This window comes from Stigmatopora nigra, chromosome 7 (genome assembly GCF_051989575.1).
Source record: "Stigmatopora nigra isolate UIUO_SnigA chromosome 7, RoL_Snig_1.1, whole genome shotgun sequence".
NCBI classification, from domain to species: domain Eukaryota; kingdom Metazoa; phylum Chordata; class Actinopteri; order Syngnathiformes; family Syngnathidae; genus Stigmatopora; species Stigmatopora nigra.
In genome coordinates this window covers 11,653,496-11,676,586 of record NC_135514.1, presented here as the reverse complement: position 1 = coordinate 11,676,586, position 23,091 = coordinate 11,653,496, and the positions used below count along the sequence as shown (strand labels likewise).

Sequence of the window (23,091 nt, the reverse complement as noted above, 5' to 3'; positions counted from 1 at the left end):
TAGATTATCAAAACAGGTACAGATATATAGCTATTGAAATTGTTTGCCTCTGCATAGTTGAAACTGATGGCATGATCTAGTCCACTTATCTTTTTTTAAATGACATTCAAATATTTCCTAATACATTCCCTTTTACTTTACGTTGTACTTTATACTTTTTACTTTAATAATGAATGATGAGTATGTTAATACTTTAGTCCTTTTTTTCTGTTTATGTTTTATATGTACTGTTAACGGATGTAGTTTTTTATGTGTATCGTATCTTGTGCTGACCTGGACCATCTGTCAAATTTTTAAAGTTAATGTGGCCCCTCTGGGCCCAAAAGTTTGCCCACTCCTGATCTAGGGTAATGATTCCTGCAAAAACAAAGAACTTTCTTGAAAAAACAAAAAAACATCAACAAAAAAAGTAAAGAAAAATCCAGGTTGCCACAGTGATGTAATTCAATGGATGAAAAATCCTACCTTCCGCTACATCACTCCTGATAACAACTCCAGATTCCTGACCAATAGCAAAATGTGTTGTGTGCTTTCTTTGGTTCATTTAACAAAGAAAAGGACTGCAGTTTGTGACTCAGTCAAGTACAAACTTTTGAATTGTGTAAAGTATCCCCTGAGGTAGTATTGGGCCTTTAAGCTTAACAAACAATTTACTAGGATTACAAATAATCAATTTCATGACATTTTCATACCGATTCTTCGGACAATGATACGATATTGGTCGAAGGTTGCCACAATTCCATTTGATTACATTCAAAGGCCTTCAATCAACTTAATATGTTTCAACCTGCATTTTCATATTGCTTGAAACACGAAGAAATAATCAGAGTGATTAGTTGTTGTCCTCAATCCAACTTTTACTGTAATGAGTAAAATCTCCCGTGTTTGTTAAGCTATGTGCTCCAAGGCATCAATAGTCAAATACCTATACTCTCTTTAACATGTAATTATTACATGTTAAAGAGAGTATAGGTATTTGACAATTGATGCCTTGATCAACATAGCAAGTTTTACATTGTAATACTTGCTATGTTGATCAAGGCATTAATAATCGAACACCGATAAACATCCAATCCAAAACCAGTTGCACAACATGCAATCGTCAATAACATAAACATTTTAGGATGTCACAAATACAATATTGAGTACACATTTAACACAATAGTTCTATATCACCTGAAACAATAAAATCAATGAAATCATTAGCAATCAACATTTGGGACAAATCTCATTTATTTTGAAGATGTACTCAATTAACATATTTAACGTTAACATGATATATTAAATATTTGCTTTAGATCGATGTAACATTACAACTATTTTTAACCAAGATTGTAAATCAAAAACGGCATTAAGATATGATATTGATTCGTTAGATGCGATTTTTGCCAAAATTGCAGTCCGAGATGATTGGCTTCAAAATAAGGGCCTTCGATTGAAGCATCCAGTTGGATGTATCGTTACGCTACGGCAATTTCTGCTGCAGCGCAATAACGGGCAGCTAAAAAGAGAGCAAACAGTCGACAATTTGTAGAATGCGGCTTCAATTTAAAATCTAGTCAACTAAGACTGTAAACCCCACTTTTTCTTCTATATCTTCCATTACAAAGTCAAACACAGTATTAATGACTTGTATTTTGTTGCGAATCTGTTCCCTCATAAGCATTTTGCATTTTCATTTGATCCATCTCTGAAAAACTGCATTATTAATGCCACCGCCATGAGTGACAAGCCACCCCCTGCTGGGTTGTTACTTGTCTTTGCCGTCCAATTAGTCTTCCCACTTCACTCGGTCCTCTTCTGTCTATTTCCTCCGGGCAACGTGGACTTAAAGCTCAAGGTCCCCCATGTGAGGGAGTAACTTGGGGTAGCCTCCCCGTCTCTTCGCCACTTCGCTATTTCTGGGAAGTGATCGGCAAAGTGGGAATAGTGGGAGGATTCTTCACAGCCGGCGGGTCGGGGGATCTGCGTTAAAGTTCCGTAGGGAACATTTCCATATAATGAAGGCGGTATATCTTCTTTAGCCGTTCTCTGGAGGGAGGGCACCCCGAAGGAACATGGTGGTAAAGAGCAGGATGGAAAGAAGATGACAAGGAGAAGAATGCTAAGATGACGAGGTAATGTTAATGCAGTGGAGGTGGCGCTTTGTGTTGTCTCCGCAGTCTTGACTCTGCATCGAATGCTCCTTCTTTAGTACGAGCCTCCTGCTACCACTGCGGCAAAAGCTTCTGACACAGCGGCTTGGTGCAGGAAGTTCAAAAAGTGGTGGGCTGGCCGAAATATCAACACAAGCACTGACCTAGATTCATTGGCTTAATTCCAATAGTTGTTCTATGGTATGGTTTGGGTTTTTTTTTTGGGGGGGGGGGGAAAGTAGGCATTTGGTAGCATTTGCCAAAAGCCGTGTATTGCTAAAGGAAGTCAAACTCATTTTTGGGCAAAACTGCGGCGTAGTTATGGTTTTGTTTGGTAGAAAAGTTACTTTTGATGGATAGGATTAATGGATTGAATTAATAGCAAATAAATCTGCAAACTGTTTTGATTGGGAATTAATATTTTTGGGTGATTGTGACCTGAGAATTTTCCAAATCTTGGTTTCTAAGTAATTTAGCTAATGTATTGCTATTTTTTTTTTTTATCTCTTAAATTCATTTTGAGATGTTTTTCTTTTAATTTAAAAAACATTTTAGTTTTTGGGGTAATTGTTTTGAATGACAAAAACATAAAAATGCAAAAATAGGAACAATTCTCAGTTATTATTTGAATTATTTTAAATAAAAAGTAAATTTCATGTCATTTATTTATTTTTTGGTTTATATAAATCTTGTTAAAATGAAAAGAAAATATTCTAATTGTATTGTCAATGGCACAACAAAAAGTGACCCAGAATTTCCCCCAAATTGTACAACCAACCCAATAGAAAATGTCCTTATAATTACCCATCAACAGTTAGTCACCTTGAATCACCCAAATCAACAAAAAGTTACCCAAACTCAACTTATAATTGCCCTAAAAATCCAAAAAAGACCCAAAAGCAAGAGAAAGTGACCTGAATAAACCAAGTAACCATTCATGATATTTTTCTCACGTAAAAAAATGCCCTACATCTCAAAGGTCGAGGAAGCAATGCATCAGATATTAATCCTTTTGAGTGAAGCAAAAAAACAAAACAAAAAATCCACGGTATCTCGAACCTGTGCACAAAATAAGACCGCAACATATTCTGATCACCTTAAAAGGCTATGGTGTATTATAATAATGGGAATATTGGAAACCCCCGGACAGATGGATGAGTTTTCTGCCTTCACCAAGGCTCCGCTCCCATTGGCTGAAAACCCCCAGTGGTGCAGAACTACCATGCAGTACAATACAAGCGCACACCCTGCAGAAAATACACAAGCGTGTATGATGCATCTGTTAAATTTCCATTCTCTTCCCTTCCTGGCCTCATTTGGCATGCGTTGTAGTTCGTTGTACACGGATGCGGCGGTGTAAAATCAGGGAGGCGCTGGCACGCGGTGGCGCCTGTGACGGCTCGAGCCTCCACGCCGTGCAGGCGGGTCAATACTGATCAAACGCAACTGACAACATGCACTGGGAGTCCATTCCATTCCATTCGCCTATCTGTGCTGATTTCACAGCAGCAGTCAATCATTGCAAAGACATTTTCTTTATTGAAATAGAATGCAGCATGATACAGGGAGGGGTCGCCATAGAGAATTAACTTTTTCCATTTCACCCCGTATACTTTGCATTATCCTCTCCTACACTGACACTATATTCATGTATTTTTTTCCCAGGTCGATCTGTAGTCCTCCAGGTCCACCTGTAGTCCCCCAGGTCGATCTGTAGTCCTCCAGGTTGACCTGTAGTCCTCCAGGTCGACCCTGTAGTCCTCCAGGTCAACCTGTAGTCCTCCAGGTCGACCAGTAGTCCTCCAGGTCGACCTGGAGGAATACAGGTCGACTGGTAGTCCTCCAGCTCGACATGTAGTCCTCCAGGTTACACCTGTAGTCCTCCAGGTCGACCCTGTAGTCCTCCAGGTCGACCCTGTAGTCCTCCAGATCGACCTGGAGGACTACAGGTCAACATTTAGTCCTCCAGGTCAACATTTAGTCCTCCAGGTCAACATTTACTCCTCCAGGTCAACATTTAGTCCTCCAGGTCAACATTTAGTCCTCCAGGTCGATCTGTAGTCCTCCATGTTGAACTGTAGTCCCCTAGGCGACGTCCATGACGCAATTCCCAACCCTAGTAGCGATTATTTATTATTACTATAATAACAACGTTTCCCATTTCAAGTAGGATGGTCAGAATGAAAACCGGAATATCTATTTCTCTAAAGAACCAGCACCAGGTGGTTCCTAAACCGGTACTGGCCCAAAGACCACTGATTTAGTGTTCACCCAGCCTATTCTGCATGTCTTTGGGCTGTAGGAGGAATACGGAGTACCCAGAGAAAACCCACGCAAGCCCAGAGTGAACATACTTGCTCCACACATTTAAGGGCCGACCCGGGATCGAACTCTCAAGGCCAGAACTGTATTGCTGTCACCGAGCTTACCACTTGTCCACCCACTGTCAATCTATCAATTCATCTATAACATATCCATCCACCCATCCACATCCTACACTATGCTATTTCATGCAGTCTTTTCTTTCCCTCTAAATGAAGCTAATAATCTTGTAAATGGCTACATTATCGACTCATAATTGAAGTCTAGCCCCTGCCTGACCCATTTGCCGCTCTCAGCTAAGAGTTCAGGCGCAAATACAACGCCTGAGCGCCTCGTGCCAATAGACCTGCTGTGACCTATTGGTTGAGGTTCGGAGGGAGGCAGATCTATAGCATTGACAGTCTCCCACTTCTTCTCCCTGCGCTCTCATTAGATTCACTCTATTAAACACCTTATGCATGAGCCAGTAGGCTGCAGAATGGGGGGTGGGACACGATATCGGAATCTGGCTAATGGTCGCAAGAAAATCGTTATGGCTATGAACACCAAGCTAAGGAAAAAGATAAATAAATTCACTAGTTTTTGCACTTTCCCAAACTTGGAGATACATAACTTTGCGGGGGTGTTCGTTTACTTCGGTGGTAGCTTTGGGAATATTTTGAGAATCAAACCCCAGAAGCTAGTTTTTGGTGGGTGATTGCGATTAGACTCAAAAAGAATTCCGAAGAAATTATGTTTAAAAAAACACAAATTAAACCATTTTAGGCTAAATTTAAGGCTTCAAAGCAGAATTCTGCTTATTAATTGATATTTTTTTGTGTTATTTAATACTTCTGAGTTTTTTTTCTGCGTTTAACTGTTTTGATGCGTTAACGTGACTTCTATGTATCTATTAATGTGTGTTATTATTGTTATTTTTGATATTTATTGTGATGTCAATTTGCCTTGGCAAATTCCAGAGGTCCTTGAATAACCAACTATTGGTCCTGGAAATGACTTCTTAAGATTAATGTGAAAAAATGTTTGATTTTGACATTGTGTGTGGGTGGAACATGTGGCAGTAAAATTTGACGACTCGTCATAAAACATGAAAGTGTAATAACTCAAGTCCACAAGGTCAGCGCTGAACAAAAATGCCTGATGGAGGTCCTGCACTTGAGTTTAGCACAGATGAAACAATACAGGTTTTTTTGTGGGGGAAAAAGATGATTAAAATGTTTTTCCTTGATATATAATTAATTGTTCTGAAAATACTAAATGCGAGAATTATGTACAGGTAAATTAGTATTGTTACATTTCGGTAGTGAGGTTACAAATAGGTGGAAAAATTCCGGTTTTCTTTAAATTACAAACCAGGTAAAACGAGGGATTTTGGAAATATTGGAAAATGGAGATATTGAGAATCACTTTTGTCAGGTTTCATTATCATTAGATATATATTCCATGGGAATTATGAAAAATGTATGGTAATTAGGTGACAAAACACGGTAACTTAAAGGCAAAACAAATAGCTTTCATTACCCATAAGCAAATATATTCAGAAAAAGCTCATGCAAGATAAAACAAAACAAAAAACTACTCATAACCTAAAATCTCTGGAAAAAAGTTCTAAATTAAAAGCCAACCTTCAATTTTGTGTATCCCTTGTTTTTTGTTCCCATGGAAGATTTCAGCTGTTGTTTTCCAAATCCTACTTGATGGCGGTCTGGTTTCTTGAAATTGCCATTGTTGTTCAAGCACAGTGTGAACTGTAAAAATGGCTTTTTGAGAAAAATATTTGTGCTTTTATGTACATGACAGAACAAACACAGGTCACAAAAGACATTGACTGTGTTTGATACTGTGTGCCAGTCCTCATTCGGAAGAAGTGGACTTAAACCGGATGTGACTTTGGGGAACGTTGGAGTCCACCGAAGTCTCGGTGCTTCCCATTTTTCTCAGAGAACGCTCATCACACACCGACATGGAGCGAGAAAATGTGTGAGTCGAGGACGTCGGAGCACCTGAAAGACAGAAAGAATCAACCTACTCTTAAAATTCCTAACAGAATTGATTGAAAATGACAGGCGTCAAATGGAAACCAAAATTACCGTATTTTCACAACTATAAGGCGCACTTAAAAGACTTAAATTTTCTCCAAAATAGACAGTGCGCCTTATAATCCAGTGCGCCTTATATATGGAAAAAACAGAAAACCAAAAACGAAAAACCACCACTGTCGGATATTTAAAAAAAACACAAACGCCTGAACTGAAACAATACTGTTAAATATGCAGATGCCATCTTAGTTTACAAAATCTTCCGTCATATAGCTCCTCTCCCACTGCAAGATTTTATACAAAAAAAATCCAAAACGTCAACAATGGCTGGCTCTAGAGGTGACTGTAAAGTAGTGAGTGCTTCATACCTGGAAGTCAATAGCAATGACAGCATTTTCACGACTATAAGGCGCACTTAAAAGTCTTAAATTTTCTCCAAAATTGACAGTGCGCCTTATAATACAGTGCACCTTATATATGGAAAAAATGTCATTCATTGAGGGTGCGCCTTATAATGCGGTGCGCCTTATAGTCGTGAAAATACGGTAACTAGTTACCTAAACACTTAAATCTACTCATGGTGGATTACAAACCAGGTTAATTGCATTGAAGTCAGACTCGTGATTGGCTTCGTCCTATTCTGGGTACCGGTAGCCAAGTTTTTACGACTCAGTGGAGTGAAAGGACATTGCTTTAATTTTATTACGGCAGCTGAATGGAATAAAATTGGAAGCGGCTGCAAGCACGGGTCATGGCGACGCATGGCGAGCTGCTTCTGCTTAACAGATGACTGCAGGTATGATTACACCTTGAAGTCTCGTCATGCTACCCCACACGAAACGGAATATGAACAGAAAGAGAGAAAGACCAAGGACGTAATTCTACATTTGAGTTTACGCACATTAAGACTTTAGTGGGATGTGTATTGATAGCTTAAATATATATCAAACAGATGCAGAATCCATTGGTATATCAACCAACATTAGTAAGTAAATCTTCCACTTAAACCAGTAAGATACCATTTAAAACATACCGTATTTTCACGACTATAAGGTGCACCACATTTTAAGGCGCAGTGCATTATAAGGCGCACCCTCAATGAATGACACATTTTAATTTTTCCCCATATATAAAGCGCACTGGATTATATGACGCCCTGTCTATTTTGTAGAAAATTTAAGACTTTCAAGTGCGCCTTATAGTCGTGAAAATACTACTATTTAATTTTTTGGCCAATTCAATGACCTGCTTTTTTTCTACACAACAACACAACATATTAAACCTCATTCCAGGGTGGTGATTCAGGTTTTTGGCTGGGGTGTATTTCCACCTCAGGATCCAGTTGGTATGTAAGACACAAACCAGTAGGGGGCAGGGTGCCCACACACACACACACATACGTTTACACACACACAAATACGCACACACACCCTGACATTTGCAGCTAAGTACTGCAACGCCTCCTTATTTATGTGGTGAAGGCCTGGTGACGGCACAAGTTCACCAGGTGGCTGCATTACACTGTTTATCAGAGCCACACAGCGGCATTACCCCTCCACGAGAGCCAACCCGCAAAACAACAACCCCGTCCGTCCAATCTGTGCCCCCCAACTACAGCCCCCCAGCTCATGCTCTATTCCCCAAATGGCAAAACAGTGCCCCTCAATTTTGTTCTCCCGCAGATCTCTTCTGTATCCGAGTTTTTAATTCACACTGTATTGCAGTCATGTTTTTCTAGCACTGCAGAACTAATTCAAGTTTAATGTAAATTCCTTATCATTTAGTATATTTGCTCTGTGAAGCCAAACTTATGATGATATCGGGTTATAGGCTGCTTTATCATTTTTTTAATACACTCCAAGATCCTGTGAAGTTAAGGACTACCGTGCATTCTGCACCATAAAGCGAAAATGAAAGACTTGAAATTTCTCAAAAGCTTGCACTAAGTCTTATATGTGGATCACTATTGGTTCATAATTGTATGAAATTCTCTTTAGCACAGTTCCATCTAGTTGATGTAAAACACAATCCCCTACTACTACCATTACTACTAGTATTATTTCCACCACCATCACCACCACCACTATCAATACTGAGTTTTATATACTCGGGGGCACCTTATAGTGCAGAAACTACTGTATGTCTCTTCGCTAGCATAGATTTTTCAGGTCATAGTGGGCATAGTTGATTGGTAGTTGACAATTGAACAAATGAGATTCTGGGTCTGTTTCTGGCTCTGCTTCAACCTTATCAGGCTTGTTAACATTCTTCAATTAACTGAGAGTTCAATATATCCCCTAAGTGCTACTGCTTACCTGTGTTTTGTTTGACTTTGCTGTTTGTCTGTTTTTGCATCATCTTCTCATACTCTCTCACTTCCTCCAGGCTTAGCCCTAAGAGAGGAAAACACAAATCACGGATATTTTGTCATTTTTCCCATGCAAACTCCACGCAATGAAGACCGACCTGGCATCGAACCATTGAAAACAAGGACTGTGAGGCCAATGTGCCAACCACTCGATACTAGTCCACCACAATTTTCATTTATGTATATGTGTGTATATATATATGTGTATAAATGTGTGTGTGTATACATGTGTATAAATGTGGATGTGTGTATATACGTATATGTGTATATGTGTATATGTATGTATATATGTGTATAAATGTGTATGTGTGTATATATGTGTATATGTATGTATATTCGTGTATAAATGTGTATGTGTATATGTATGTATATATGTGTATAAATGTGTACGTGTATATGTATGTGTGTATATATGTATATGTATGTATATATGTGTGTGTGTATGTGTGTATGTGTGTATATATGTATATGTGTGTATATATATATATATATATATATATATATATATATATATATATATATATATATATATATATATATATATATATATATATATATATATATATATATATAGATAGATAGATAGATAGATAGATAGATAGATATATATATATATATATATATATATATATATATAGATATAGATATAGATATATATATATATATATATATATATATATATATATATATATATATATATATATATATATATATATATATATATATATATATATATATATATATATATATATATATATATATATATATATATATATATATATATATATATATATATATAGTACAGTATATATAAGTACAGATAGTGAGTGCAAACAGGCTAATGTGCAAATATGGTGCGGCTGAGCTGAAACAGCATGTATTGACTTAACTGCCAAGTGGAAAAGCAGCAATTCGTACTTTAGGCTTCCCATGCATTGGAACTTTTACATTACTCTATCTCTTTTTAATGGCTATCAATATTGTGACCATGGAATCATGAAAATAATGAAAATAAAAATCCATTGATGGAAATATCTCCTCGTTCACTACATTTATTTTCTTAGCTGAGCTGGTTTTACTTTTTTTTTTGGTGCCTCTGTGTTTACCCTGATAGGCACATCATTCCAAAAGAGCTTCACTTGGGACTCATCAGACCACATGCTCCAGAGTCCAATCAGCGTCCAATCTTTCTGCTCTACTCGCAAAAAGGATGGCGTTTCCCCCCATTAGCCTTCTTAAAAAGTGTTTTTTTTTCTTCCTCAGCCTGCACAGCTGTTTCTTCCCAATCCCTGTTGTGAGTGTGTGGAAATTTTCTTACTTTCTCATATTAAAGTTCTACTGCAGATTTTTTAACATTTCATTAGAGCAATCCTTATAAGTAGTAATGATGACGTTTCTTTTTTTCCTGGGCTATCCATCGGGCTTTTGCATAATGTGTTGTGTGTGCACTTTTTGACCCAATTCCAGTATTAAAAGTGAAGTTTGGAGATGGAAAAACAGTGTCAGTCATGCTTTCAAGAACTTTAAAAAATAAAATCTGTAACTTTGCCCTTGTTGTTTTCATTTTCAATGTCATGTTACCATGTACTAATTTTTATTCCCTTTCATTTTCAACACAGTGTAATGACTCTTAATCCATGCTGTGTGTATTCCATTGTATATTTGTGTGTGGGGATTTTGCTCAATTAATGCAATGTAATAGAAATTGAATTCGCCCAAAAGGGATAGTCAAGAATAGTTAATTATCAGTTCAATTAATGTAGACATCTTTTTTTCCAATGGATATGACTTCCTACATGAGTATATTTGGCAAATGTGACCCTACTTTTTGTAATATTTAGGGTAAAATAAACTACTGCAAGCATAATTTTTCAATAAGATTTTTTTTAAATATTTTTTAAAGTTTGGCAGGGGTAGTAAGTTTAAAAAATAAATATATCTATCTATATATACATATCTACATATACGTATACATATATGTATAATATATCCATATATATACATATACACATGTATACATATACATATATATATATATATATATATATATATATATATATATATATATATATATATATATATATATATATATATATATATATATATATATATATATATATATATATATATATATATATATATATATATATATATATATATATATATATATATATATATATATATATATATATATATATATATATATATATATATATGTATATATATATATATATATACATATATATACATATATGCATATATACATATACATTAATATATGTTTATTTATTTATTTTTTAACTTATTACCCCTGCCTAACTAAACAAATACTTTTTAAAATCCTATTGAAAAATCATACTTTTCATCACGTCATATCATTTTAAAGCAAATTCAAGCAACAATTTGACCTTGATCTGATTTATGAAAGTTGTATAATTCATACATTAACCAGGTAGTAACCATACAGCATGAATATCATATCCCTATAAAGAATAAAAATCATACAAGGTTGATCTAACCGAGATTTGTATTCTATGACCTACCGTGCCATTCGTCTACCCAAGCCACTGCTTGCCTGTGACCAATCAGGAGAATGTCACGGATGTTCTGAAAACAAAAACAGATAACAAAATCGTAAACCTGCTCACATATTTACTATGATGTCACACCAATTTCCTGTAAATATAATAACTCATCCAGTGAAACTGTTTGACTTTGTCTGACTAACACCTCAGCCGCACATCATCCAATTAAATTAATACAAAGCTTAAAAAGAAATTCCTTCACCTGACGAGTCTTGTATTTTAATTCTGTCATTCACACAATTAAGAGTTAAAGAAGGAAGCAATTCTAACTAAAAATATTTACTGAATGTTGTCAACACAACATTTAATATGATTATTGGTACATGTTTATTAATGGATTATGAGTCACAAAATACCCCTCTAAAATGGTTTGGCTTTAAACTATAGTTTCACTTCATAGAAGTACTGCACTTATACAATACTAAGTTCAATTTGAAAAAAAAAAATCTATTAGTCACGCTAACTTAAGATGGTTAAGTCGACATAAATCTATTATTCACTTCTCTGGACTTGCTACTTTAAGGTTTCCTGACTCATTTAATGGAGTTAATATTGTGAACTGGATGAAATGAGTTGAATTAAGTTCTATAATCAAGTTTGTGAGCCAGATTTAAATTCAACAGAACTTGAAATAAGCTGTGTGAACTGAGCCTTAGCTTCACCTTCTGTGCACGACGCTGTCGGACTGGCTCTGAGCCCGTTGGGTGAAATATTATATTATCAAAAATATTATCAGTCCAGTCAAAATTCCCTTTTTTTCAGTCAAAACGTGAACTTTTTACAGTGTTGAGACATTGTTCTTACTAGTTTAATTTTTTCTCTGTGAATTTGCTTTTAATCCCTTTTCTTGTAAATGATGATTTTTTTTGTAGTTGTAAGCAACCACAGAGTTTCTTATTTTTTTCTGTATGCAAAAAAAAAATAGAGTTTTACCCAGCTTATCTGCATTTAAAACAAAAGCAGAATGGATTTGCCTGACTTTTGGCCTAGTTAAACTTTACCCAACCCTTTTTGTTCCTTTTACACTTAACTATTTATATCTCAAAATACAGTCATGTTTATAATAATAACAAATAAATAATGGCATTTATTATCATTACATTGGGGGACAATTTATTTGAGTTTGGTTCCGACTTTTGCTCTTACTTTGTGATTTTTAACTCTTTCTGTGCCATTAATGGTCATTAGGAGACTAACTAAATTTGTTTAAAAAAAAAGTTTTTACTAAAATTAAGAAGAAAAAAAATCCCATTGTTATAACCAATGTTCCCTCCAATTTTTCATGTAAAACATGCTGTAAAACACGAAAATCATAAGAGTGGACAAAGCTACTGCCACTGGCTACCGCATAAAACAACTGGATTTTATTTACTGCGTGCCATATGATTGCTGCTGCGCAAAGGAGACGAACATTGCTTGTAACTGCTTTAAAGTTAAATGACTAGGAGGCACTAGCAGCTAAAGTCTAAAGTTAATAGTCTAAAGTTAAATAAAACCTGATTCTGGTTGAATTTGACAGCAATCTGTGTAAATGTAGTCCTTAAGCAACATAACAAAAACATAAGCAAATAAGTCTTGTTCTCACTTTGTGCAGCATATCCTCAGCCATGGTCTGGAAACCCAAAACTTCAAACTTGCACTGCACCCTCTTGTAGGAACACATGATAGGCTGGTGTTCATCCTTCCAGCTTTCCTCCAGAGGCCCTCGCTGAGTCTTACTGGAACGCCAGCGAGAGAGGTCCTGCAGAGAGCCAATGGGAGTCTCTTAAGCAAACGTGCTGAATGAGTGGAAAACTGGGCCCTTCCAGGCTAAAGGGAAAATAAAGTTTTCTCTTGTGTGAGCATGACTCGGGTTGTAAAGTGTCACTGTATCCTCCGGGGACTTGGGGGTGATTATCATGTTGATTTTACTACTCGTAATGTGCGACTCTTGCTTGTTTTTGCTTGTTATCGCAGCACATGTGACGGTTAAAAGAAATGAGCTAAGTAAGATGCACTCTGAAAATAACTCTGCATTTGGCAGGGTTTATGCTTTTTGTAGATTTTTGTACTTTTTTGTACCCTCTGCCGGCCCACCTGCTTAATATTGCTTTGTCTGTTCTTTATCCCAGCTGAGTACGAGTGGGAAAAATGTGCCGTGCACTTAGTGGGAAGAAGTGTCTTGTGAGTGATGCTCGTAATTATTCAGGTTAGACGTATTTTATGGTTTCTTTGTGTCAGGATGTTTCTGGTCTTTAAGTTTGATCTTGGAGTGGGGAAGAATGGGGTTGTTTGTCACAAGTGCATGAATGCCTTTCCATTGAGATGTAGTCAGAGTAGTCACGTTTGCAAGCTTGACTGAGTGCATGCCATTGACGGCGATGGAGGTGCAATTTATTTTGAGTGGAAAGGCTGGCAGAGATCTTAAGATTGCAAGCATTCAAATTTTTATGGGTTAAAAAATATATAAAAAATATATCAACAGCTGGATAATAGTTATATAGTTTGAATGTGAATCAAAACTGTAGCTTTTGTCGTCATACTTATTAATGGTCATACTTTTTTTTAAAATAAAAAATGCATTGTGCCAAAGCACATAGAAAAAATTGCAAAGATGTTAAAGTTTTAAAATTAAGCTTAAAAAATTAATCGCTTTTTACATCAATATGCTGTGACATGCTAAAGTAATGTCGATTTTTTTATTGACGTATTTCTGATCACTTCTATACTGATATGGCATAACACTGCCCCTAGTGGTCGATGTATTGCAACTATGACAACCAAATCGTGTGACCAACAACCCTATTAATTAGTGTTTATGAACTCTTTCTGCGCCATTGATGGTGATTAGGAGTCTAACTAGATTTGTTTTAAAAATTAAGTTTTTCACTAAAATTTAAAAAACTTCAAAAACACTATTATTGTAACTGCTTTAAAGTTATATGACAACAAGACACTGGTATAATAGATTTTAACGTTTTAACGTCTAAGGCAGTGAAAACCCAGCAATAACATGAAAAACTACTGAACTGTACTAAAACTGTAAAATGTTGCAAATCTCAAATTAATAAAGTTAATCATTGTTGTTATTCTTGTGTAAACCTACCTCTGATTCTTTGTAGTGTTTTTCAGGAATGGGGTCACTTAGAATATCCAGGTGATTCACATTCTCTGCAGGTGTTGGCGTGTCCATGAACACCTTTGGCGAAAAAACAAGAATGTGTGTCAAAAAAAATAAAAAAGACTCAAAAAAGTCAGTTGGTGTAGCTGAATTATATAAAAAAAAGTGATTGCTCATGAGCAGAGTTTGCAAAAGCCTGCTGGAGTAGAAAAAAAAGTTGTACAGCGTGTAATATGGTACAAAAAAAACAAGCCTGTAAATTGATTTTCACCAAAGGTACAAGTTAACAACAAAAAAACCCAATAATAACAAGAAGGAAAAGAACTGGCGTAAAAGATATATTTAGCCTAGAGCGAAAACTGTATGTAGTACACATTTTTCAAATGAGCTCAAATCTGTAGCTGGGTCAATAGCATAAAGTTTTGTACAAATTCCCTTAAGAAAAAAACACGATTTATCCACACCTTGGTTGGACTGAATCGCTAAGAAGGAATAAATATTCTGTTTATGACATAAAAAAATGGCTGTAAAAATAGCGATTTCTTTTGTTTTATGCATTGTTCAGCAACATGTTCAATTTCAAATGATTTATAAGCTTTCACCATGCAACATATCCCAAAGCACTCTAAAGAGGACTTTTTAACACGTTGTAGAAAATTGTATTTCCTCAAGATTGACCGATAAAACAACAAACCCAATAGAAACAAAATTCAGCTTGCCCCATGCATTTTAGAGGCACTACATTATGAAACTCTAGCGCCTATTTAAACGTCTACTTTTTATATGGTTCGAAAAACCAGTTCTCCCACAATACTCTGTGGACTTATAGAATGTAAAAAGTTGATACAGTTGTACCTCAAGATACGAGCTTAATTCATTCCGGGACTGAGCTCGTATGGAGAAATCGTAGCGGTGAATTGTAATATAACAAACAAATTTAAATGAATTTGGATTACGATGCAGACACACTCAAAAATAAGTATAATCTAGATTTACACAAAACTCATTCTAATTTTGTTTGACATTTTTATACTATTCTTTCACTCAATATCGAGGGTTGTTTGAGTTTGTATTCCCTTCAAAATATTCAGAAAAATGATGCACACAAATGTCCTTGAAATAGGATAACCCATGACTACTTGCCAACTAGAAGTAGTATATACTCCTCGTATTAGCGACCAATCCGCCATTTGCACTGTCTAACGGAAAAAAAAAATCCTGAAAAAATTGCAACGCCCCACCCAGTGCTTGTAGATATCTGTTATACACAAAAGAAATGTGGAAAAAAAGTGCGCTAAAAACATAAACAGCCTCTCATGTCTTGGACATCTGGCTTTCTCATATATCTCAAAATTTTTCTCGTATCTCGAGATAATTATTTGCTCGAAATTATACTCATATCTCAAATTGCTCTTATGTCAAGGTGCTCATATGTCGAGGTACCACTGTGTGTTGGGAACAATTTCACTTTGAGCATACTCACATTGTCATTACAGCCGTTGTTATTTTCGAACCGTGTCTCAATACGGACGCTGAATTTGGGGATGAATGATACCTAAAAAAGTTTAAAAAAAATGTCAACAGTCATAAAGGACATGAAAACTTCATTTGTCTAAAGTACAACACAATTCAAACATAGACTTACTGAGAATTCTGTTATACAGCAGACGAGATGTTCAATATGAAAAAACAACAACAACAAAACAACAGTGTTAACATCTAACAGATGCATTAGCATGTAGTTGTTATCGTTACCATAGAAAAAGATGATTGATGTTACTCGTACGGACATGTTAACTCAAATATGAATAAATGGAAAAAGTGGTGTTTAATAGTGCGGTAAAAGAAAAACAAACAATAACACCTGTGATGGTGAAGGGATAGAAATTCCAGGCCTTCTCAGTGACGTAGAAAAACCGCGGGGCAAACGCCTTTGCCCAGGCTGGCAGCTTACTGAAACCACACCAGAAAGAAATAAATAGGACAAGGAGTGGAGAGAGAACACACACAAAGAGTGAGAGGAATCGAATAAAAATGTCTATGTGGATTCCCTGAAGGCTGTTTATCAGAATTATATGTTTGTATGACTCATATGGCAGAAAGTAGTTCAATTTTTTTGGAGGGCGTGTGATAACGTGGGTGTTGTATGTGTATTCGCAGATGTCGAACAGATTTCATGGAAACAGACATTGCTTTCAGTTTTAATTCAAAGTGGAACATTGACCATATTTAGAAAAATGCCCAATTTAGAATATCTGGTCGAAATTTTTGTAAAAATGGCCTAAAAGACAATGACAGAGTTGGTCATATACAGTGTTCCCTCGCTTATCGCGGTTAATGGGGACCGGGACCACCCGCGATAAGTGAATTTCCGCGAAGTAGGGATTCACCTTCAAAAATGCTTAATTTGAATTTAATTCAATTTTTTTTGTATTTTTTTGTAATTTTTTTGTTTTAATTTTTTTTATTTTTTATTTTTATTCTTTACTCCCTGTATACAGTACACCATATATAATACAGGTGTAGTGACAAAAACTGTATTAAATGGCAGACATAAAATAGACAACACTTCTATAGTGTTCTAACATTTATATTCAATAACAGACTGTAATACACTCAAGAATAAAGGGCATTAATAAGAAGGGATGTCCTAATGTTGATCATTTGACTTCTTTTTCAAAGTGTTTTGCCAATTCTGATTGGACCCATGCTAATATTTTTAAAGAAGTACAAACAATGCAACCAGTAAATTACAAATTTGGAGGTTAAACTGAGCCCTGCTCAAGAAATGCTGTGTTTACAGATATACTACACTATAAGGCCAAAGCCACTGTAATATGAGCCTTCAAAACCAGTCCTTCCAGTTTAAACGAAATGAAGGGTTATCGTTGTCAAAGGCAGCCAATGAATCAAATAAACAGAACAGTTGCCAAATTCAGGTCAACCATGGTTACTTTGGTTTATTCCATTTTTTTGACTCAAGTTGACTAAAACTACTGTATTTTCAGGCATATAAGGCGCACTGCATTATAAGGCGCACCGTCAATGAATGACACAATATATTTATATATTTATATTTTATATATTATACATTTTTTTTCCCAATATATAAAGCACACTGGATTATAAGGCGTCCTGTCTATTTTAGAGAAAATTTAAGACTTTTAAGTGCGCCTTATAGTCGTGAAAATACGGTAATTTACGTCTTCTTAGTGTGAAAAATTCCCAACTTCTTTCCAAGTTTATTTTAGGATTAGTTTGCAGCTTTAAACGGGTGATTAGAATAAGAGTTGAGGTTGTTTAAGGTTAATGAGTTGGGTGAGATTAAGAGTGGGGAAATTAATTTAGCAGATTAAAGAGAATTCAAGAGTATCACTATTATATTTCTTAATGGCCTTGTCATTGTGAATTACTAGAAACATATTTAGTTTCTAATTCACATTCAAACCTTTCCCCAAAAAGCTCTACAGGTATGAACATGTTAGCCGACAAAATTAAAAATTATGATCGCTGAAAGCACCAAAAAAAAAAAAAACTAAACCGCTTGTTATCGACAAAAGGGACAACATGTTCCTGAACTATACGAGCCTCGACATGTTTCTGGCACTTGGACTTTGCATGTAGACAAGCGAAACGTCACAATGGGAGGTGTTTAACTTGCTTTACTGCTTAAATTCTACTTGGATCCCAGCGTGCAAAGTCAAGTCATCAAATTGTACGCAGTATAATGTCGATCAAAAGTTAAATAGAACACAAAAGTGCTGTCACAGAGTTAGACACTATCGGCTATACCTGCTGAGATAGATTCGTTTTTCTGTCATCTGTCCTGGGCCATGTTGAGGGTGAATGTCAGGTTCGTTTTTCACCACTTCTACTCCTTCGCCACTTCCACTCTGCTCGCAACTGTGCTTGCTGATCATGTACAGCTGACCAATCCTGTACTGGAGACAGAGAATGGTGTATGATTTACAGAGTTGAAATCAAGGGATTCTTTAAAATTGAGTTGAGTTTACAGCATAAAATTTAAATGTTCCATCAAAACTCCAGTCCTAACTTGCCTTATTTCATCAACACTTTTTAATAGTTCTGCCTAAAAGGCTCAAAACACATTTCCAATGCAATATTTCTATATATTTTTAAAGTGAAAGTATCTGAGGTGGACGTTTATTCTTGTAGTATATCATGTATTTTTATTTTATTTTATTGTTTGTTTTGTTCATTAGCTGCACTATTTAATCAACACTTTTAATAGTTCTGCCTACAACGCTCAAAACACATTCCCAATGCAATATTTCATAAAGTGAAAGTTTCTGAGGTGGACGTTTATTCCTATAGCATATCATGTAATTTATTTTATTTTATTGTTTGTCTGTTTTGTTCATTAGCTTCACTGTTTGTCCAGAGATAGTAAACAAAAGTGTGTCTGATGATATTGCAAAAGAAAACTGGAGGTGTTGTTTTGATGCTAATAATGATACATATTGTGTTGTATGTGTAGGAGTTCACGGAGATGTGTATAGTGTGTCTAAGTGTGCAGTTTAGCCTTTCTTGATGGTCTGACACAATCAGTTATCCTTTCAACCTTTCATGAAGTTCAGGGTTGACACGTTCATTTTTTTTCCACCCTGACGCTGCTATCCATCCATTTTTCCTTCACTAAATATTATTTGTCATTAATAGGTCTTGTCTACTTTGATTAAAAAGTGCTTTGTTGGTAAAGTGGTATTGTAAGCAAAATGTAATTAATTTCTGATTAAGCAAGGCAGATGACTAAAGAAAAAATAAACTAATAAATTAGGAGATATCAAGGCATCATCCTTCACGGGTGACATTTTATAAATATTTTCCTCTAAATTAACCCTTGATATTTACTTATTTTTATTAAAAGTGTGTTTTTTTTGTTGACAGAATGGAGGAAACTTAAGATTTGGAAAGTTATTATCTTTCAGGGAAAAACTCTGTATGATGTCAAACAGGCTCGTCTGCCTTGGATTTTTTTAGGAAGGCAAGTGCCAAAAAGAACTTGGCATTCATTTGCTTCCTGCAGCTTCAGAAAATAAAGGTGAGGATTGCTTTGCACACAGTGAGCCTGTTGTAAATTCATGTGTAAATATTATGCAATTATGCAGCTCTGGAAAAGGGAATTTTGGGTTAAAGCGAGGAATGGACAAAAATAAGAGATCTAATAAAACTTGTGGACACCCATTTTCTTTATATATACTACATATATATAAATATATATATATATATATAAATATATATATATAAATATATATATATATATATATATATATATATATATATATATATATATATATATATATATATATATATATATATATATATATATATATATATATATATATATATATATATATATATATATATATATATATATATATATATATATATATATATATATATATATATATATATATATATATATATATATATATATATATATAATAAAAAATAAGAGATCTAATAAAACTTGTGGACACTCATTTTCTTTATATATACTACATATATATAAATATATATATATATATATATATATATATATATATATATATATATATATATATAATAAAAAATAAGAGATCTAATAAAACTTGTGGACACCCATTTTCTTTATATATACTACATATATATAAATATATATATATATAAATATATATATATATATATATATATATATATATATATATATATATATATATATATATATATATATATATATATATATATATATATATATATATATATATATATATATATATATATATATATATATATATATATATATATATATATATATATATATATATATATATATATATATATATATATATATATATATACATATACATATACATATACATATACATATACATATACATATACATATACATATACATATACATATATATATATATATATATATATATATATATATATATATATATATATATATATACACACACAAAAAAATACTGATTATGATTTGAATCTGACAATGTTCTCCATTTTTTAGTGCCTTCAAGTGTAAGTGTTTCGGTTTTGCTTTTGAATGGTGATTGATAATAAGGTGTTTAGACAGGCTTTACTCTACATAGAAAAAAGTTCCTTGAGGCTTTTGTTTCCCTTCAAAACGCTGTCATGTAAATAAGTGCGCAAATGAGACTCCCTGACTTCAGGTGTTTCCGGGCTTGAGAAAGCACATAGAATCTGAATAGCGAGCATTCTCTGTCACAGTCAAGCTCAAGTGTAGTTCAAGTTGATAGCTAATACCGAAACATCAACAGTGCACCTTTTAAATTCTGAGGAAAGGATTTAAAGACTGCCGCTAAGTGCCCTGATGTGACAGCGTATTAAATGAGCTGCAGTCATTCTTAGATTACCTGCAGGCCAAAGAGGATTTGCCGCAGGATAAAGCATCTTTGAACTACACTGATACTGTAAATCCCATTTTGGACTGCAGTTATTTGTTAACAGGTTAAACAACCAAATGTAGGACCCAAAAAAAAAAAGACATTTCTTTCAATCGGATCGACTTCGCACATAAACTTAAAGGCCTTAAGATTTTTATTTTCACTTTGGGCATTGCTAAAACATAAACCGGTCTAGCTTGTTTGTGTAAGAAGTGCGTTTGTAGGTATAGGAGGTAAAGGTCAGATACTGTAGATGATGTTATGCAAACTTTATCTTATCAAACATTCTGGACAATTGTTTTCCGTCAGTATTGTCAAAAAAAAAAGCAACAGATTACGACGATTTACTAGCGGACGTCATGATACTCCCATTGAAGCTGCCGCCAACCTACTGGCAGTCACATGGAAACGTGTTGATGTCAAACAACACCTAGAAAGCCTTCCGTCTTAGCCCTTTAAAGGCGCTCTTTGACTAATTAGTATCGTAATTAGTCTCGAAAATTAGTATCGGTGCTGGGTAGGGCTAATTTAGTTTAGTAAAGAGTATTAGATTTAGTCATAAACCTTAATCCGATCTAGTATTCATGTTTTCTTTGGCACTGTAATGTATTTCGGCTTCTGTAATTTTAATAGTCTAAAAAATATATATAAGTATTGACAAAACTCAATTTAAAATCAGAGTGCAAATTAAAAAAATGCACTGGGACAATCCTTAATAATTATATTCAAATGTTATTAGTACTAATGGTACTAATGCTTTCTATTACCGCTTTCTAACAGAAAGTGGTATTTATTCAAATTGCACTACTTCTGTTAAATGTTATTTCCAATGAGATACACAATTTGTGTCCAAATTAAAAATGTTTTATCATTAGTTGAGAGGGGAACCATGAATGTTTTTAAATTACTTTTGGGTTTTAAATAAAAGCGATTGACAAGGGAAACCCAAGACTGGTCGCCAGCCAAAACAGAAAGGGCAATAATTCGCAATTTCACAATGAAAGCTAATTTAATTCTTTAGTGAATGCAGACACAACCAGTAATTTACATATTACTGAATGTTAGAGTGAGTTAAAATACATCTGCACAAGCCTAGGAATAAAATCCTAAAAACAAACAAACAGTAAGGTCAAATTTTGAAACAAAAAACTATGTACCAAATGATTGGTGTTCTATTTCTAAAGGATTCAAGATAAAACGAAGCTTATCTGTACACGTGCTTATCCATGATTGATTTCAAACTAGTACACTTTTTGGCTCTGGTCTCAACTCTGTAGAGTTCCTTGGAAATGACCCAAGTACTTTTTTTTTACATAATTCGGCCAACTAACACAGTTTCCCAGAACCTATTGAGCCGAAATGACAAAAACCTGTGTTAAAAAAGGAGTGGGTAAAAAAACACTTACCTCATCCACAGTTAGTGGCATACATATGCGGTACTCTTTCATCAACATTCTGTCGTTGTTGTTTCTCCGTCTTGCATACAGATCTGCTCGGGGACTACGCTGACCCCTTTGGATACAAATGTCGTTGCGATTGTCAGAGTTTTTGCCTCAATCCTTTGTAAAGCTTCATTGAATTTGACTTTTTTAAAGTGTTGTTCGTGGCGGTGTCTTCCTTGTCATAGAGAGCCAGTTGTGGTAAATAACCAACTCTACCTGTTCCACTCCTCTCAGACTCTTGTGTTTTGTCAATGTTGTCCACAGTTTCCACATGTGGTCTTGTAGTCTCCTCCCACTCCAACCTTTGCTTCGGCCCCTTAGATTCACATTCCGTGGCTTGCTCTACTCTTATCTTTATCTCTCTTCTTCCCTCCCCCACAACTGAACTAGGTTGTACTAGCTGCTCACCTGTGTCTCCTCCCATTTTCTCCAGGTTTGCCACCCGTCCTTTCCTAGTTCCTGTTTAACTGCCTTACAAGAAATCTGTTGGCGTTATGCAATATCTATGATATGCAGCTAGCTAAGGGGTGGACAAACTTTTGGGCCCGGGGGCCACATTGACTTTAAAAATTTGAGAGATGGGCCGGGTCAGGACAAGATACGATACATGTAAAAAAGTGCATCCGTTAACAGTGCATATGAAACATAAAGAGAAAAAAGGACTAAAGT

At 34.9% G+C, this 23,091-nt stretch overlaps 1 protein-coding gene across 1 annotated transcript; it reads right to left on the bottom strand.

Moving 5' to 3' along the window:
* Positions 1-836: 836 nt before the first annotated feature.
* Positions 837-22,763, bottom strand: pitpnc1b (phosphatidylinositol transfer protein cytoplasmic 1b). The gene is made up of 11 exons (XM_077721355.1): positions 22,639-22,763; positions 22,387-22,492; positions 18,342-18,490; positions 16,414-16,502; positions 16,195-16,202; positions 16,033-16,104; positions 14,535-14,627; positions 13,035-13,190; positions 11,408-11,471; positions 8,812-8,889; positions 837-6,460 (listed from the first exon to the last, which is right to left on the bottom strand). Exons 2-11 carry the CDS (start codon positions 22,432-22,434, stop codon positions 6,312-6,314), a joined length of 906 nt encoding a protein of 301 aa, XP_077577481.1. The 5' UTR covers positions 22,435-22,492; positions 22,639-22,763; the 3' UTR covers positions 837-6,311.
* Between the last annotated feature and the right edge of the window lie 328 nt (positions 22,764-23,091).

Coding starts and splice junctions, on each gene's coding strand:
- pitpnc1b (XM_077721355.1), bottom strand. CDS start 22,434: ATGTTGATGAAAGAGTACCGCATATGTATGCCACTAACTGTGGATGAG. Junction 16,503..18,341: donor AAACGAATCTATCTCAGCAG/GTATAGCCGATA, acceptor GTGTGGTTTCAG/TAAGCTGCCAGCCTGGGCAA. Junction 13,191..14,534: donor AACACTACAAAGAATCAGAG/GTAGGTTTACAC, acceptor GGCTCTCTGCAG/GACCTCTCTCGCTGGCGTTC.